Below are 16,046 nucleotides of genomic sequence, written 5' to 3'. Positions count from 1 at the left end.
AATCACTGGTACAAATCCTGATCAAGTGTGTGTGTGATAATTTGCCCCAAGTCCTTCAGAATCACCCTTGCTTCCCCAGCCATGAGTAGCTGACTCGTGAAAAGAGTAGATCCAGAACTGCACAAGCAAAATAGCTTTCCTGAACGATTCGGTGGAGAATTCAAAGGTGTGACTGGAATTAATCATACTGTAATCCTATTTCTGTAATTAAAAAATACGTATCACTATAAATATACACACACACACAGGAATAGATCCAGAAGATACAGATAAAAATATTAACTGTGGTCTTCTCTGGCTGTTGAAATTTGGGCACTAATGCCCCTTTCTTTTTCTAATATGTTCTTATTAGACTTTTTAGAAATAAAAGTGTATTACTAGCATAACATATTTAAGGTGAGGGGAGCAGCTCTTTCCTCTAGAAGTTTGGCTTATGCTGGTATAAATCTACAAGTCTCTCAAAAAAACTAAAAACAGAACTACCCAGCAACTCTACTCCTGGGTATATACCCCAAAAGATACATGCACCCCAATGTTCATAGCAGCATTATTTACAATTGCCAAGATACGGAAGCAACCTAAGTGTCCATCAACAGATGAATAGATAAAGAAGACGTGGAATGGAATGGAATACTACTCAGCCACAAAAAGAAAAAAAGAATAAAATTTTGCCATTTGCAGCAACACGGATAGACTCAGAGGGCATTATGCTAAGTGAAAATAAGCCAGATGAAGACGAACACTATATGGTATCACTTACGTGTGGAATCTAAAAAATATAACCAACTAATGCATATAATGAAAAAGAAGCAGACTCACAGATATAGAGAACACACTAGTGGTTACCAGTGGGGAGAGGTGATATGGTAGGGAGGTACAAACTATTGGGTGTAAGATAGGCTACAAAAATGTAGCCTATCTACAACACGGGAAATATAGCCAACATTCTGTAATAACTCTAAATGGACTGTAACCTTTAAAACTTGTACAAAAATTTTTAAAATAACAAATTTTTAAAAATATAAATAAATCTCCAAGTCAACCTCAGAACTGCAGGCAGGCCTCGCTTTGCACAAAAGCGCAGGACTATAAAAATAATTTAGCAAGGAGATCTTAATAATCATTGGGGAAAACTGCAATAATTCTGTGACATTTAAAACTGTCCGTAAAAACATGAAGAAATCTCTTACTGTTACAATGTATAGGAAAATGAAAAACCAGTTAAACTAGTATTTATTTAGTACACTGTCATTTAGAACATCAGAAACATTGAAATTTAAAGCAGTTTTTTCTTTGTTAAAAGCGTATGTACCGAGAGTAGTTAGAACAGTGCTTGCCTTCTTCTCAACACATATCTTACAGCATGCAGTGAGCATATTTTCCACACCTTGGCAAACTGTCATACTCCTTTCTAAGCTTCTACCATTTTATCCTTTGTGCTTTCAATGTTGCGAAGTATCTCCAAGAGCTCCTCTCAAGTGAAGTGCTTTCTGGTGTCACTCCCTTTGAGACCTCTGCAGTCTTCTCATCACAACCACGTTCATTATTCACATCGGTAAGTTCACCTTCACTAACTTCCTCTGGCTGCACATCTAGAAGCTCATGAATGCCTGCAACGTCAACATTATTTACTAACTCACGTTAACTGGAATTTGTGTATGTTGGAACCATGCAAAGCAAGAGCTGCCTGGCTATGCAAATTAGATGCAAAATTACCTTGTGAATTACATTCTACCTATGGTTTGGCCACCATACTTCGCTTCTGCAAGCTCCAGACAGAACAAATAAATGGAGGATTCTATTCTAGAAGAGAACCATTCAAAACCTGGAACTAGAAAGAATGCTAGAGGTAATTTAATCCAGGGGCCTCATTTTACACATGGGGTGCTCAAAGTCACCCACTGACATGAGGTCATCTGTCCAGCATGTAAACCAGCTTGAAAATTTGAAAGCAAAGAAATAAAAAACGCTCGGCCTCTAAATTCCTCCAACCCACATCATGGTATCACTTTACTGAAGCAAAAACTGTTCTTGGACTGAGATCATCCTTTTGAATATGCTTTGTCATGAATATAACTTTTGTCATGGGTTTAGCTTGGGCAGTGAAGAACCAACACTGCCTCAAACTCTGCCAAAACAGGGTTGACCGCACAGTCTGAAACAGAATCCCAACACCTCCATACAAGATGACCAGAAATATTTTAACTGCTCTCCAAAAGTCTTTAAATAGTTTCCTTTGTGTAATTTTTTAGTTAAGGAACAGATATGAATCAGGCTTTTTTTCTCGTTGGGTGTATGTGTTTGTGTACTCCAATTTGAACTTCATCACATCAGAAAGAAAAAGAACTCACAGTTCTGAAAACTAAAAGGGCAGAATATTTAACTCCTATTCTAATACTGCATCTCTCCTAAAGCATATGAATATCTACAGCTGAAATTCTAACACAAAAAGCTGCCAGCATTGTTAGAAGCACAGCAAGAGATGTGCTAATATGTCATTTTTTTCAAAGAACAAGGATAATATAATAAGGTACCAGAGTATCAAATGAGAAAATGGTATGTGGAATAATTTATATGTGGATAGTGCTTCTGTTTATAAAGTGCTTCTATATGTCAAATCCCATTTAATCCTCCAGGAACCCTGTGAGGTAGCCGGACAGAGAAAACTTCCATTTATAGAGGAAGAATCCGTAGACTGTGGGGGGCAAAGGACTTGAGAGCAAACATCTGCCAAGCAGTGGTGCTGGACTAGAAACTGAGGGCATCTCCCTCCTACCCCAGCACTGCTCCCGCTACACACAGCACCTGAGTGTACACAAGATTACATGGAACAAACACACAATTTAGCTCACAGTGTAATAAAACATGGTATAAGATACTTACGAATAACAGGGCCTTATCAAAATATCACAAAGCAATCACCCCAGATACCTTTGATAAAAACTGGGAAACCAGCCAACGTGTCGTGAATTCTTCAGTCTCTTTAGAAGTGAAACGACACAATTCTCTAATTTTAAAGCTGCTTCCAACTGTACCAGCTCATGTCTTTACTGTCCTAGTCACTAACTTAGTTAAACCCACATAGATAGCTCCTATACTATGAGGGGAAAATCTTCCTCCTAAATATTCATTAACCATCTGTCAGAGTCATACAGTCCATTATGTAACTCATTTATGCTCTAGGGTTGGCAAAGGTAATTTTGGCAAACTCCTTATAATTTATATAGTGTCTGATATCATGCTCATCCTAAAGTTGTCTCTTGTCTTCCTGATACATCCCACAACCTATAGGTTTCAATGTATATGAGTATATACATATATACAATGTAGATAGATTTCAATGTATATCTGGTTTTTCCTGCTCCATACTCTAACCCTCTCAGTCTCTAAGTGACTTACTCCCTTCTTTTATAAGTTGATAATCCAAAAATTTTAATTTTCCTAAGTTACTGGAAACACAAATTTCAAATCAAGTGGTCCTAATAACTTTCTTTAAACATTTCCTCTGTAAGCTAAGAAACCACTCACCAAAAGCTGTGCTTCATAGAAATCACAAAAGCTTTAGTCTACCGATGAAACCATTCAGTTTAAAAGTCACTGTGTAAGCTTTAAAGTTATCTACTTAACTCCCTGGTTTAATCATATTAAATGATAGAAGTTAAGCTACTTAACTTGTTGGAAGTAATATCAGAATATCATCTTTCATATTTACTAGGTTGAATGACATCACTCAAAGACTACAAAGAGAAACTGATCTCAGAAACTCAAGATTTTCCTATACTCCAGCTTAATCAAATAAAAACAATTTGCTAACTCATATTTTTGAATATGTATGGTTCTCCAAGTATAAAAAAAAATACTGTGAAATACTGCTCTATTCTGTGGTAGGAAATAGTAGAAAAGCCTACTACTTCACCTTTAAGTAGTAAACCAGAAGTTCATTCAGAGCAGGATCAGCGTTGAGATTAACGAGGAAACATTTATCATCCCCAACTTTAATTCCAGAAGATTGAAGAGATATTCCAAGACTCTCAAGCTGTTTCTGCCGCTCCTGAAAAGGCGTTAGAGAAGAATTAATTCCACAGCTACTGAGGCAGCAAGACATAAAATGTCATACATTATAGTAATTATTAAATAACTTTATAACTCAAATATGTTACTTAGGACATGGTATTATATAGGTTACTGCATTTGTTCTCTTTCTATGGTATTATAGGTTACTGCATTTGTTCTCTTTCTAAACTATAATGTTGCTTCGTTAGGTAAAATTTTTTAATTTCAAAAACAAAGCCATGCGGGCTTCCCTGGTGGCGCAATGGTTGAGAATCTGCCTGCTAATGCAGGGGACACGGGTTCGAGCCATGGTCTGGGAAGATCCCACATGCCGAGGAGCAACTAAGCCCGTGCGCCACAACTATTGAGCCTGCGCATCTGGAGCCTGTGCTCCGCAACGAGAGGCCGCGATAGCGAGAGGCCCACGCACCGCGATCAAGAGTGGTCCCCGCACGCCGCAACTAGAGAAAGCCCTCGCACAGAAACGAAGACCCGACACAGCCATAAATAAATAAATCTTTTTAAATAAATAAAATAAAGCCATAACAAACAGCAACCAAATATACTAAGTTCTCATTTTTCATTCTTGAAAATATCTAACATTGTGAATTCACCTTTCACATTTAATTCTGTATATGTGAGCAAATATAAGTGTGTTTTACTCAATTGTGATCTTTCTGAAAAGCCAAGTATTTAATACACTCTGCTGCTTGATATCCTCAGTGGGTCTCCAGCAGGGATAAAGGCCAAACTCCCTCAACCAAGCCCACAAGGCCCTTCAATCTGGCCCATTTATTTACTCACCATCATCACATCTTGTCACCCCTACTCTCAAAGCCTGTACGCAGTTAGTGGAACATCTTCCAGGGCCCTCAAATTCTCAAGAATGCTCTCTCTAGCTTAAGAGTTTTACACCTATTCCTCCTATCTGGGGCACACCTGTTCTCAAACTTGGTAACTTTTTACTCGACCGTTTCTCTGTGAGGGCAGGGACCCTATCTCTCCACCGTGTATTCCTAGCACCTAGCACAGTGCATAACACACAAGAGCACTCAAATCGTCGGTGTCGTGAATTTATCAAAATAAAACCTGCATATTCAGTAAAGCCCTATTTTCATAAGAACATGAACCTTTCCTTTTCGTGCCTACCGATCTGTGAGTACATGCAACATACACACGCGTGCACCTAGGGAGATACGCATGAATCCTGCAACCGAATCGGGGCAGGGCAGGCTGTCTTTAACTATGTATAAATAGCAAATAGTGATGAGTCATCAAGAACCTCTGATTCTGAGGAAAGACAACACAAACTAAGTCACTTAACTAGGGCCACACAGTAAGTCTGCAGTATAGTTAAACTGCAGCCTTACAATTTTGCTATTTCTAGACACACATCCTAATTTATACAGCCACTGCAACCCAGTCAATCACCCCTAGAATGATACTATTACAAACATACTGAAGGGGATATTTTGGTTCTGGGCCTCTGAATCGAGTCTCTTCTCTAACAAGCATTACTGGGTTCCTTCGGAAGTGCTGAGTGGTTTAGCACTAGCCATTAGTTTTCAGCACTCAATTCTAAGCAATGATTATCCTTGATAAAGAACCATGTTCCTAAAACGAAGAAAGCAATTCTAATACATCTTGTATGGTCCCTTACTGAGGGAAAGGTCTTTTACAAAGGGATATTGGTGTAATTAAAGAATTATTCCAATAATGAGAAGAAACATTTCTCTATAAAAATGTCTTTTTTTTGTAAACTACGAATGAAGTGGGTAGATGCTCGTGAACTAATATTAAATTTAAAATGTAGGGTATAACTAGTACATTAATCTGTGCACTGGGAAAACGTGGAAGAAACCACAGAGGTATTAACAGTAGTTTTCTTTGGATGACTGGATCCGTTCAATTAAATTTTCTTCATAATAATCTTTCTGTATTTTCTATAAGTAAATACTACTTTCGTAATACAATAGTTTCTTCTACTTATATTCTTATTAGGACTCTAGTAATTTTCACTATGGAAATAATTAAAAGATTTAGAAGAAGTTTGGTTACTGTCATCTAGTGGCAAAATTTTAATTCATACAGAGGCAAAGGCAAGCCTGAAAAGGACTATACGACTTAACAAAGGTAAAGCCACTCAGAGTAAGGGATAAGACAGGATTTAAATGAGATAATGTATATAAAACAGCCAGGATATACTTACATAGTACATAGCATATAGTAAATGTTTTGACAGATAAATCAAAATCTTTCTAGCTCCTACTGCTGAAATCTAAGAATTTTAGTTTGACATTCAAAGCCCTATAATGAATGGCCAGACTTACTTATTTCCAACCATTCCCACACTCTCCAATAATAACTCTCTGACTTTTGCTCAACATTGGTAATTGAATACGGAATGAATGTCACTGAATATAGGTTTGCCCAAGGTCACTGAGCAAATCTATGCCAGAGAAAGGAATAGAAATGAATAATTGTCTAAGTTAGCAGTTAGAGTAAACTACCGTTTTATCCTACTTCCTTAAGCGTTTTCCTGTCGTTTGAGATTTTATAATGGTAGAAATACCACAAAATTTTTGTTTAAACCAAAGGGCACAGCGTTGAAAAACTGTCAATTCGTTGCTACATCTGCCACCAAAAATTTTGAAGTTTTTAATCATTAAACAACGACAGAAGTTTGCAACATCTAGGAATCAGTTCAAAGAATAAACAAGTATTGTATGATAAAATATAGTTACATTTACTAAATATTGCTTCTGATATCAGAGATTAATTTTTTCTATAAAATGTCAAACAGTAAATATTTTAGTCATCTGGGTCCTATGGTCTCTGTCACAGCTATTCTACTGTGAAGCCATAAATAATACAAAAACATATGAGCATGGCACATTCCAGTAAAACTATGAAAAGAAGTGGCAGACCGGGTTTTTGCCCAAGGGCTTAGTTTGCTAACCCTTGATCTATCTCACGTAAGTGTACATTTCTTTATTGAGAACATAAAAGATGAAAATAAGAGAATTTGGTATCAAAGATATGCCACTGGGCTGAGAAATTAGTCAACTTGAGTTCTGACTGTTTACTCAAAAATACTACTGAGCACATAGTTTCAAAAATTAAGAGATACAGCCTTTTTTCTTGAGAACCTTACAAACTCATTAGGCAATAAAAGTACACACAAAAAAACTGAATAGTAAATAAAGTACTCATGATTTAAGGGTCAAAAGGGTACAGACAGCTTCCACAGGGTTCACTGGCAGGGACAATCTCCGGGGGCGGGCATACTAGAGGAAGATGCCACAGAACCCAGAGGACTTTTGAGAGTCTGGCTGACTTAGAACAGACTCCCAAAGAGCTCTTAAAGAAAGAAATCCATTTGGCTGAGTTCACCTAGGTTTCCTCAAAGTTATCTGATCATGAACCATTTTTTCCCCTTATTAACAGTCTGTGGCTATTAACAGTCTGTTAAGACTTATTAACAGTCTGTGGCTATACTGCCAGGAATACATTTTAGGAAATGCCAGTCTGTATTGCAAAGAGGTCAATGACCAATAGACCAGTGAGAGAGGAGAAGAAAGCTCAGCAGCACTGAAGCCTGGGGGCTTGGAAAGATAAGGTGTTAAATGAGGTGTTGGATAAAATCAGGCTGTCCTCAAAAGGGGCATATGACTGAGCCAGAGGACAGTTAGGTGAGGAAAGATGCTACAGATAAGCTGCACCAGCACTACTCTCTCACTTAGACCTCCCCTGCTTCGTATCAGAGCACAGCAACCCGAGGACAACAGCACTTCAATGTTTTATCTTCAGAGCAGCCCAAAAATGCGCACATAAATTAGTTCCAAATTGAATGATAATTAGAATTAATTCTTATTAAATAAGAATTTAATTTATGAAAAACAGCAAGTGTAATATGTAAGGAGAAGTAAAGTTTATATACTGGTGTATTCTCTTCTCTGTAATCTGAGGGATATGCTTTAAAATAACCCAGTGCAGGGATACAGATAAAACAAGACTGGTCTTATGTTGGTCTTTAATGAAATTGGGTAATGGGTACGTGTGGATTTATTACACTCATATTTTTATTTATTTTGAAAAGGACTGTAATAAAAATGTTTAAAAATCAACTTAAATCCTAGTCTGCACTAATATAAATCTAACATCCACCTATGCTACGTAATAATAGTACTGTCCTACAACATCTGACGCATCGACTGATTCCAGACAGCACATTGAAAGATGGAATCTACTGGGTAACAAAAGAAGTAGCAAGTTCTATTTTGTTAATACAAAGAACAGGTGAAAACACAAGAAATTTTTAATTTTAGAAAAGGAGGGGAAGAGGTAGAGGTGACTTTCAATATCTGGGTAATAACAGATCCTATCTTGCAGGGCTATTGGGAGGATTAAATAAAACGCTGTATATTTAGATGTGCTTAGCATAGGACCCAATATGTACATGTACCCGATAAGTATGGGTTATTACTGTTATTATTAGTGACTACATACAAGTGGGACACTTATTCTCTTAGCTTTGGAAGAACAAACTAAGGCCAATGAACAGAAATGGAAGAATAAAAGATTTCAGTTAAATCTACCATCAGAGTTATCCAATCATAAGAAGATTGCTCAGTGTGGTACTGACCTCCACATTATCATATATATTTCTAAAACAGAGGATGAATAAGCATCTAAGAGGAAAGTCACAGAGTAAAGCCTTTACTAAGCACACAGTTGGACATTTTAGGATTTTCTCCAAATGCTAATGCACCCACTGGAAGATTTCACTACTTTATATTTAATGGTCTAAAAATAAGAGACAGTCACCTCAGACTTAGGTATTTCATATTACTTTTACTGTGTTGTCATATGGAAGCAAGACGCTCATAGCCTAAATATCTACTACTAATAATTTTGAAGTTGGGTGAGTTCCTTATGTTTGCGAAGCACTTAACAGAATTGGGTGTTCAGAGCCAATGGCTAGCTATATCATTTAAAAATTTTTATGACACTAAAAATGTATTTCTTACATAATGAACAATTAATTGTAATTAAGTCTTTATCCTTCAAATGAACTTTGTAAAGTACAGACTCCTGGATTTAGATCTTATTTAAATCTTAATCTGCTAGATTTGCCATCTTCAAAGCTAAAAATCAAAAAGAAATCAGAAACATGCTCCGAGTTGCACTGCGCAAACTGCCACGACGTTTCTCTCTCCTTAAGCAGGAAGCACGAACCTGGGCAATCTCCTCGGTTTTCCTTAATTTCTCCTCCCAGGTCACAGTCATTTCCTGGATTAGCTTTTCTGATTCTTCCAGCCGGTCTTTCAGCTCTGGAGATTTCATTGCCTACAAGCAAAATGTTTATTTCATGAAATGTCTGTACAATGCCCTGAAGAAAGAATTCGCTAAATCCAGGAGGACAAGAGGAACAACCTGACTCTTCTTAGCTCTACAGCTCACTGGGGTCCCTGACCTGCCTAAGACACAAGGACTGTCACTGACCCAGAGCATCCAGACTGTGCGGGTCCCACAGACTCACCTAGTTATCCAGTGGGTTTGAAAGAAGACTTAACCTTTTCATTTTTCTCTAACCTGTTGTTACTGTGAGATCTAATTACATTTAGGGAGAAAAAAAGTTCAAGCTACCAAGGGCTTATTTTTTTAAATCTCAATAGGTCTAGACTCATATGTGTGCCTCACTCTACTCTTAATTGATGACTTTGGGTATTTCTTCAAGCATATGCAGACTAAACTTGCACATGTTGAAAACTGGGCGGTGTTACTGATACCAGGAAGACAGAAACAAACTTTCAAAGAATCTTGATGAACTGTAAAATTATTCCTGTAAAAACAGGATAGGATTCAACAGGCAAAAATACAATCAAGGTAATTGTTTTGACCATGTAATTTACTGTTATACTACCAGAAAACAGGTCATGAGAAGAGGGCTATGGCCTCAGGCCCAAGAAAGAGTCCCACAGTGCTTGGAAATAATGGGAACAGAAATGCTAATTAAAGTCGGGATCCTGAATCTGACATTTTATCCCACTTTTGATAAAAGGATAAGCATTTGAAACTATTACGTATAGAATGGATAAACAAAAAGGTCCTACTGAATAGCACAGGGGACTATATTCGATATCCTGTAATAAACCATAATGGAAAAGAATATGAAAAAGAATATGTATATAACTGAATCACCGTGCTGCACAGCAGAAACTGACACACACTGTAAATCAACTATACTTCAATAAAATAAATCTTTAAAAATCAATAAAAAAGATTTTTGGTTAGAATTGTGTAGGTTTTGAATTCAGTAATGGAACATAAATATCATACACTATAGAATGTACAAAGGATAGTGAAACAGGGCAGTTTTAAACAGATGGCTACTTCTGCTATATTTTTTCCTATGAACATAATTAACCCATAACATGGAAAAACTAGCTTATTATGGTGTGCAAGACCTCCTTAGGATTTCTGCTTGGACTTCAACCGGTGAACATCTGATACAACACAAATCTGTTTGATGCCTCTTCTAATTAGCCTATGCACATTCACCACCATTTGCTGCACTAGTATTAAGTTGTATCTATTTTTGTTTCAAGCACCTCTCTTTCTCTACCCTATTCTACTGTACCTCTTTTCTCGTCGGCTGCCTATACTGTGGAAAGAAACATTTTCTCAATTCCCCTTATTCTCTCCTCCTATTCAATCCTTTAACACCTGTAAAAACTATCTAAATTTCAACTACGACAACTTATCTGTCTTCCTTTATTACTCATCTCAAATTTCTCTTCCTATAGGAAATTCAAAAATTCTACTCATCACTTATGGCCCTGGGGGAAGAAAATTCAAGTTCTAGCTTTACTGGATTTTCCTAGACCCATAATGCTGCTCGGCTGTGCCTCATACCTCTGCTTTGGTCAGCTGCTCTCGGAGTTTTTCTACTTCTTCTCGGAGGTCCCGGATAATCCGTGCATTGGGATCCTCATTCACCACAGCGTGGTTCACGATGTTTTTGGCACGATCTGCATACCGCAGGGTTGAAAGGGTTTCGTCATAGTTGTCAGCGGCCGGACTCACAGTAGCTACCATGGCTGTCTTGCTGTTACCCCCAAGACTGTCCTGGAGGAAAAAAAAAATTGAATACCATTTTAAAGTTGGAAGAAAACATCATATGGGAACACTGAGGCCCCATATGATGAGATAATGTCCCAAGGTCAAACACAGGTTTAAGGACAAAGCCAGGACTTAAGTACAGGTATACTGGCTCCCAGTCCCATGCTCTTTCTTCGCTGGCAAAAGCTACTTTTCTGCAAAAGGGAGCTTTGGTTTTTGAGAAAGAACTGGGAAATACAATGAAGCCCACACTTATTTCAGTTCAATAAAAATTAATTCTAAGTCAATTTGTCCTCTTTTAACAGGCAACATGATACCATAAGTCAGCAGACTGCTCAGAATAAAAAAGGATGCTTTCTTAAGTGCCCACAAAATCTCCCTGAGAAGACTGAACAGTCGTAACAGTATTTGATCAAAGAGTGATTACCTACAATCTACTCCATAACACCATGTACCTGGAGTCTCTGTGAAGCCTAAATAATAGCTCAGAAAGTGGTGCTGTTATAATGCTATCAAGCACCTTGTAAATTTTTTAAATCATAAAGTACAATTACGGTCTTAGAAAACAAAAGATACATTGAAGGCCCTTCATCGTATTCCATCTGACAGCATTTCAAAAACTACTGAAACAGGCTTCAGGTTCTATACAACCGCTTCTAGAGTTCAGACAAGGGTGCTGAAAAAAAGACATTCATCTCCATTAGAGAAAACCGCTAAAGGGACTTTAGGATGGGCTTCAACAAATTCAAAAAACAACTTCCCCTTGAGAACATTAAAAAATAACTAGATATAACTCAGGATTACAAAACAGGGCTTGGGAAGTCAAGTCTACCCCACGCCACTTCGCCACACAAAGGCTGCATGAAATCCAGCTGCGCGGGCGGCCTCTGAGACGGGCCCCCAGAGATCTACGCCTCCTGGAATTCACACCACCGTGTCTTCCCCTTCCCTGAGTGTGGGCGGGACTTTCTGATCTGCCTCTAAGGAAGAGAACACAGAACTGATGGCTTGCCACGTCTGAGATTAGATTATAAAAGACTGTCTTCTGTTGTGGGTGTTTTCTCTCACTCAGGGAAACCACTGCCATGAGGTGAGGCAGCCCGAGGAAGAGACCTCAGGAGTGAGTTTGGAAACACATCTTCTGACGCCTGCCCACAAGCACTCAGGTGAGCAGATCCAACCTCAGCAGCCCGGCAAGGACTGCGGCCCCCATTCTGCATACTTCCAGATGACGCCTGCACTGCAGCCACGGGAGAGACCCCACCCACAACACTCAGGCTGCACCTGGAATCCTGACCCAGAGAAACCCTGAGGTAACAAACGATGGCTGCTCCCAGCTACTGAGTTTTCAGGGTAATCTGTTGCACAGCCATAGATAACTCCCACTACACTATCTCAGGATGAGAGTTACCCAGAAGACTAGATTCAATGCCCCCTTTCAGTAGTAAAGTATCACTGAATTATAGACTCACAATATTAGAGAGAACACTCAGGCTGGCCACTAATGAGGAATTCATTAGATCACAAGAAAGCCAACTCTATCTTTCGGCTGCATTAACCAATACAAAATTCTTACTTTTGAAGATAGAAATGTTTTCCGTTATCAATATTTCTAAAATTTGCTTGAACCACCCGTGATTTATACACCTTTGTGCAGAGATTATTCAGTCCTCAGCCTTTTGTGAATTAGAGTATTAGTATCCCCATTTTACTGATGAAAAACCAGAGGTTTGTTCTGACAAAGGAGGTTAAATACCTTGCCTACAGATCCAGAACTAGTGAAGTGAAAACATTCCTGCCCAGTTGTATTCTACCTTCCAGTCCAATATGATTTCCACTCCCTCACAGCTACCCACGATAGCCCAGTAACAAAATAACACCTGGCAACAGAGAGAGTTCAGACCTGAAGCCTTTCCAAATTGTTCTGTCCTAGTGCCAGAAACAAAATTATTCCCTAGGTGTTGCTAACAGTTCAATATAATCACAAACAGTACGTCCCCTTATTCATCCATTACTAAAATTTTGGTTTTCCACAGAAAACACAGCTAAGATAATTATATCATTGAAGGAAATAACTCTTCGATGCATGAAAAGGGAGGAAATGAAAGTAATCTGGGCTTTAGGAAGCAAAGGCAATTTCTGCAAAGCCTGGATGACTGCTTGCTTCACTCTACTTCCAGACACTGATCTCACATTGCTGGTGCCCAGCTTTGGCAACTTCCAGAAAGATGTCAAGAAGAATCCCATGCACGTTAATGGAATTCAAATGTCATATATCAAGATCACAGGAATTACATCTCAGGCTGGAATTCAGTTCACAAGCAGCGCCGTGGTGCACTGATGCCCTTCCAGAACCACTGCATTCTCTTAGCCCACAGGAACAGCAAATGCGGTTGGGTAGAAGGGGATTCGTAACAATAACTACCACAGGAGAAAAGCATGCATACTGTGCTTCAATTTGTGCTGAGAAAAGGAAACCTGGCAAACAACAAATACTTGACATTTTTTTTTTAATACTTGACATTTTAAAAGCCCTCGTGCATGAGCAACAATATGCTCATATTCAAAAATGGCCTCATGCCATCAGCAAAGAGGAAACAGCAACAAAAGAACTGGCACTCATTCAAGGAGAAAGTATAATGCTTCTTGTTTACTCTTTAATTGTTTAATTAGGCAAATCAGATGAGCTTTGTTTCAAACGCAGAAACTGCAAATTAAATGGACATGAGAAAGAATTTTAGAAGTCGGAATTTTTTAAAGCTGAAAGAACTCTTTGAAGTCACCTAATCAAATTATTTCATTTTACAGACGAGAAAATGAGACCCAGGAAGATTGACAGGCTTACCAAAGGTCATAATGCTAGTGCAGAGCAGAGCTGAAATTATTCATTCATTCAACTTTTCACGGAGCTTACCATCTAGAGGGCAATGCTGGTGAGCAAATACTATATGCTAAGAACTAAAGTAGAGGTAAATACAATATGGTCTGGGAAAACAGAGAAAAAGCAGAAAGCCCAGTCTTGAAAGGTTAGAAAAGACTCCCAGAGAAAGTGACATTTGACACCTAAAGATGAATAAGCATCACCTAAGTAAAGGGGATGAGGGAGGGAAGTAGGAAGAGGGATTGAAGAGAGGAGAAAGACAGTTCCCAGCAGAGTAAGAGCAAAGTCCTAGAAGTAAAAGTACTCATCACTCAGCTAGAACTGATAATGTCAAGAAGCAAAAGCTGAACACTGACAAGTAGGGAGGGGCCTAGTAAACCACAAGTCTTTAAATAACTTGGACTTTATCATAAGTGCCCCTGGAGAGTTATTGAAGACATTTAAGTTTAAGAAGAGTATTAATTTAGAAAGACAGCAACCTAACTGTAAAGAAAGGAATGAACTAGGAAAGCCCAGGAAAGAAGTTTCAATCACCCAGGCGAGAGAAGAAAGCCTTCATTATTCATTAAGTAACTGGCAGAAAGGATGCAAAAAAGTAGATGAATTCCAAAGATATTCATTATTGGAGCACTCATTACAGGAAGTTACTTGATGTTAAGAGACCTATATTTAGAAAGTCACAGAGAGAAGAAAACATAATCTTAATATGAAACAGTTCTCCACTGACCACTTACCAAATGAGTAAGCGCTCAACCCTGCCCGAGAGAACAGCAATCACATCCATCCCCATCCCCCCACGTCACACCCCCACCTGCCAAATCACCAAGTGTGAGCAGTTTCTCTGACTCTAAGAGCACTACATAATTATAATGCGAACACAAGGCAAAAAAAAAACTTTAAAAAGAAACTGCAGATCTTATAAAGGATGAGCAATTTTATGAGTTGGATGAAAGTCACGGTGGAGAATACTAGCATCATACCAAGTCAAACAAGGATCAGGAAGAATTAGACTAACTGAGAATTAAAGAAGGACATAAAAGACACTTGAAAGGAGAATGATTTGTGTAGCAATGGATTCCAAAAGGCTTTGGGGAAAACTGTTTAAACCCCAGCATAGGTTTTACAAAAATGCCCCTACTTATGATCTTGTACAAAAGTCAAACATCGTAAAGAAGGTCATGTAGTTCTTCAGGAAAAATATGACAAAGATCAAGGAAACTGTTCATTTTTTTAGCCTAAGAATTAACACATAGCAGTTACAATCATAGCCTAGTTTTATTAAACAGAAGATAAAGTGAGCTTTTTAAAAAAGTGTTTAGTTTTGTTCTTCAAGTTCAATTATATTCAACAGTTTCTACCACATTTGGTAAAAGTAAGGTGCGTCTCTTTCTAGTGAAAAGAAACCTTTAGTAAGAAGAGCACAGCCTAGGCAACAGAAGATGGGCAGCAAAGTCAGCCCTGGATTCCAATCTTGGTTCTGTCACTTGCAGGTTCTGTGTCCGTTGCCACATCTGTAAAATGGGAACACCACCATCTGCCTTCCAAGGAATAAATGAGATAATGTATGTGAAGCACTTTGCACAGTACCTGATTCTCCTGACCCAAGCTCTCCTGGCCTCCAGCCTATGGGATGGACAGTCAAAGATTAACCTAGCCATTTTAACTACGTCAACTTAACAAAGTATTTCTTATTGTTGGGTTAAATGGACTGAAGCAGCAACACTGGAACGACAGGACAATGAATATTCTTTTAAATCAGGCACATCCAGAAATCATCAGGAATGATCAGGAGATGTTTCTATGGAAAGTGTGAGGAAGGAGTATCGTATTGAGATTTCTTCTGGAAATTAAACAAATGAGACTTCAAGGTTAATTACTGACACTTGAGACAATTATTTCCTTGGTAATTAAACGTTTTATAATATGTATCCCTTTAATTCAAGAGTTATTTACAAGTGTTTTTTTTTTTTTTTTTTTTTTTTTTTTT

General features: G+C 38.2%; 1 protein-coding gene across 1 annotated transcript in view; it reads right to left on the bottom strand.

The window, feature by feature from the left end:
• Nucleotides 1-16,046, bottom strand: part of KIF13B (kinesin family member 13B) — a 198,236-nt gene that overhangs the window by 87,367 nt on the left and 94,823 nt on the right. Inside the window, exons 13-15 of the mRNA XM_024746932.1 lie at nt 10,972-11,184; nt 9,292-9,402; nt 3,917-4,051 (exon numbers count right to left, since the gene is read on the bottom strand). Coding sequence (XP_024602700.1) covers nt 3,917-4,051; nt 9,292-9,402; nt 10,972-11,184 — 459 coding nt within the window. The remainder of the gene's footprint in view (nt 1-3,916; nt 4,052-9,291; nt 9,403-10,971; nt 11,185-16,046) is intronic.

Source organism: Neophocaena asiaeorientalis, unplaced genomic scaffold, assembly GCF_003031525.2.
Source record: "Neophocaena asiaeorientalis asiaeorientalis breed wild unplaced genomic scaffold, Neophocaena_asiaeorientalis_V1.1 scaffold633, whole genome shotgun sequence".
In the NCBI taxonomy this organism is placed as follows: domain Eukaryota; kingdom Metazoa; phylum Chordata; class Mammalia; order Artiodactyla; family Phocoenidae; genus Neophocaena; species Neophocaena asiaeorientalis.
This window is presented reverse-complemented; position numbering and strand designations above follow the sequence as displayed.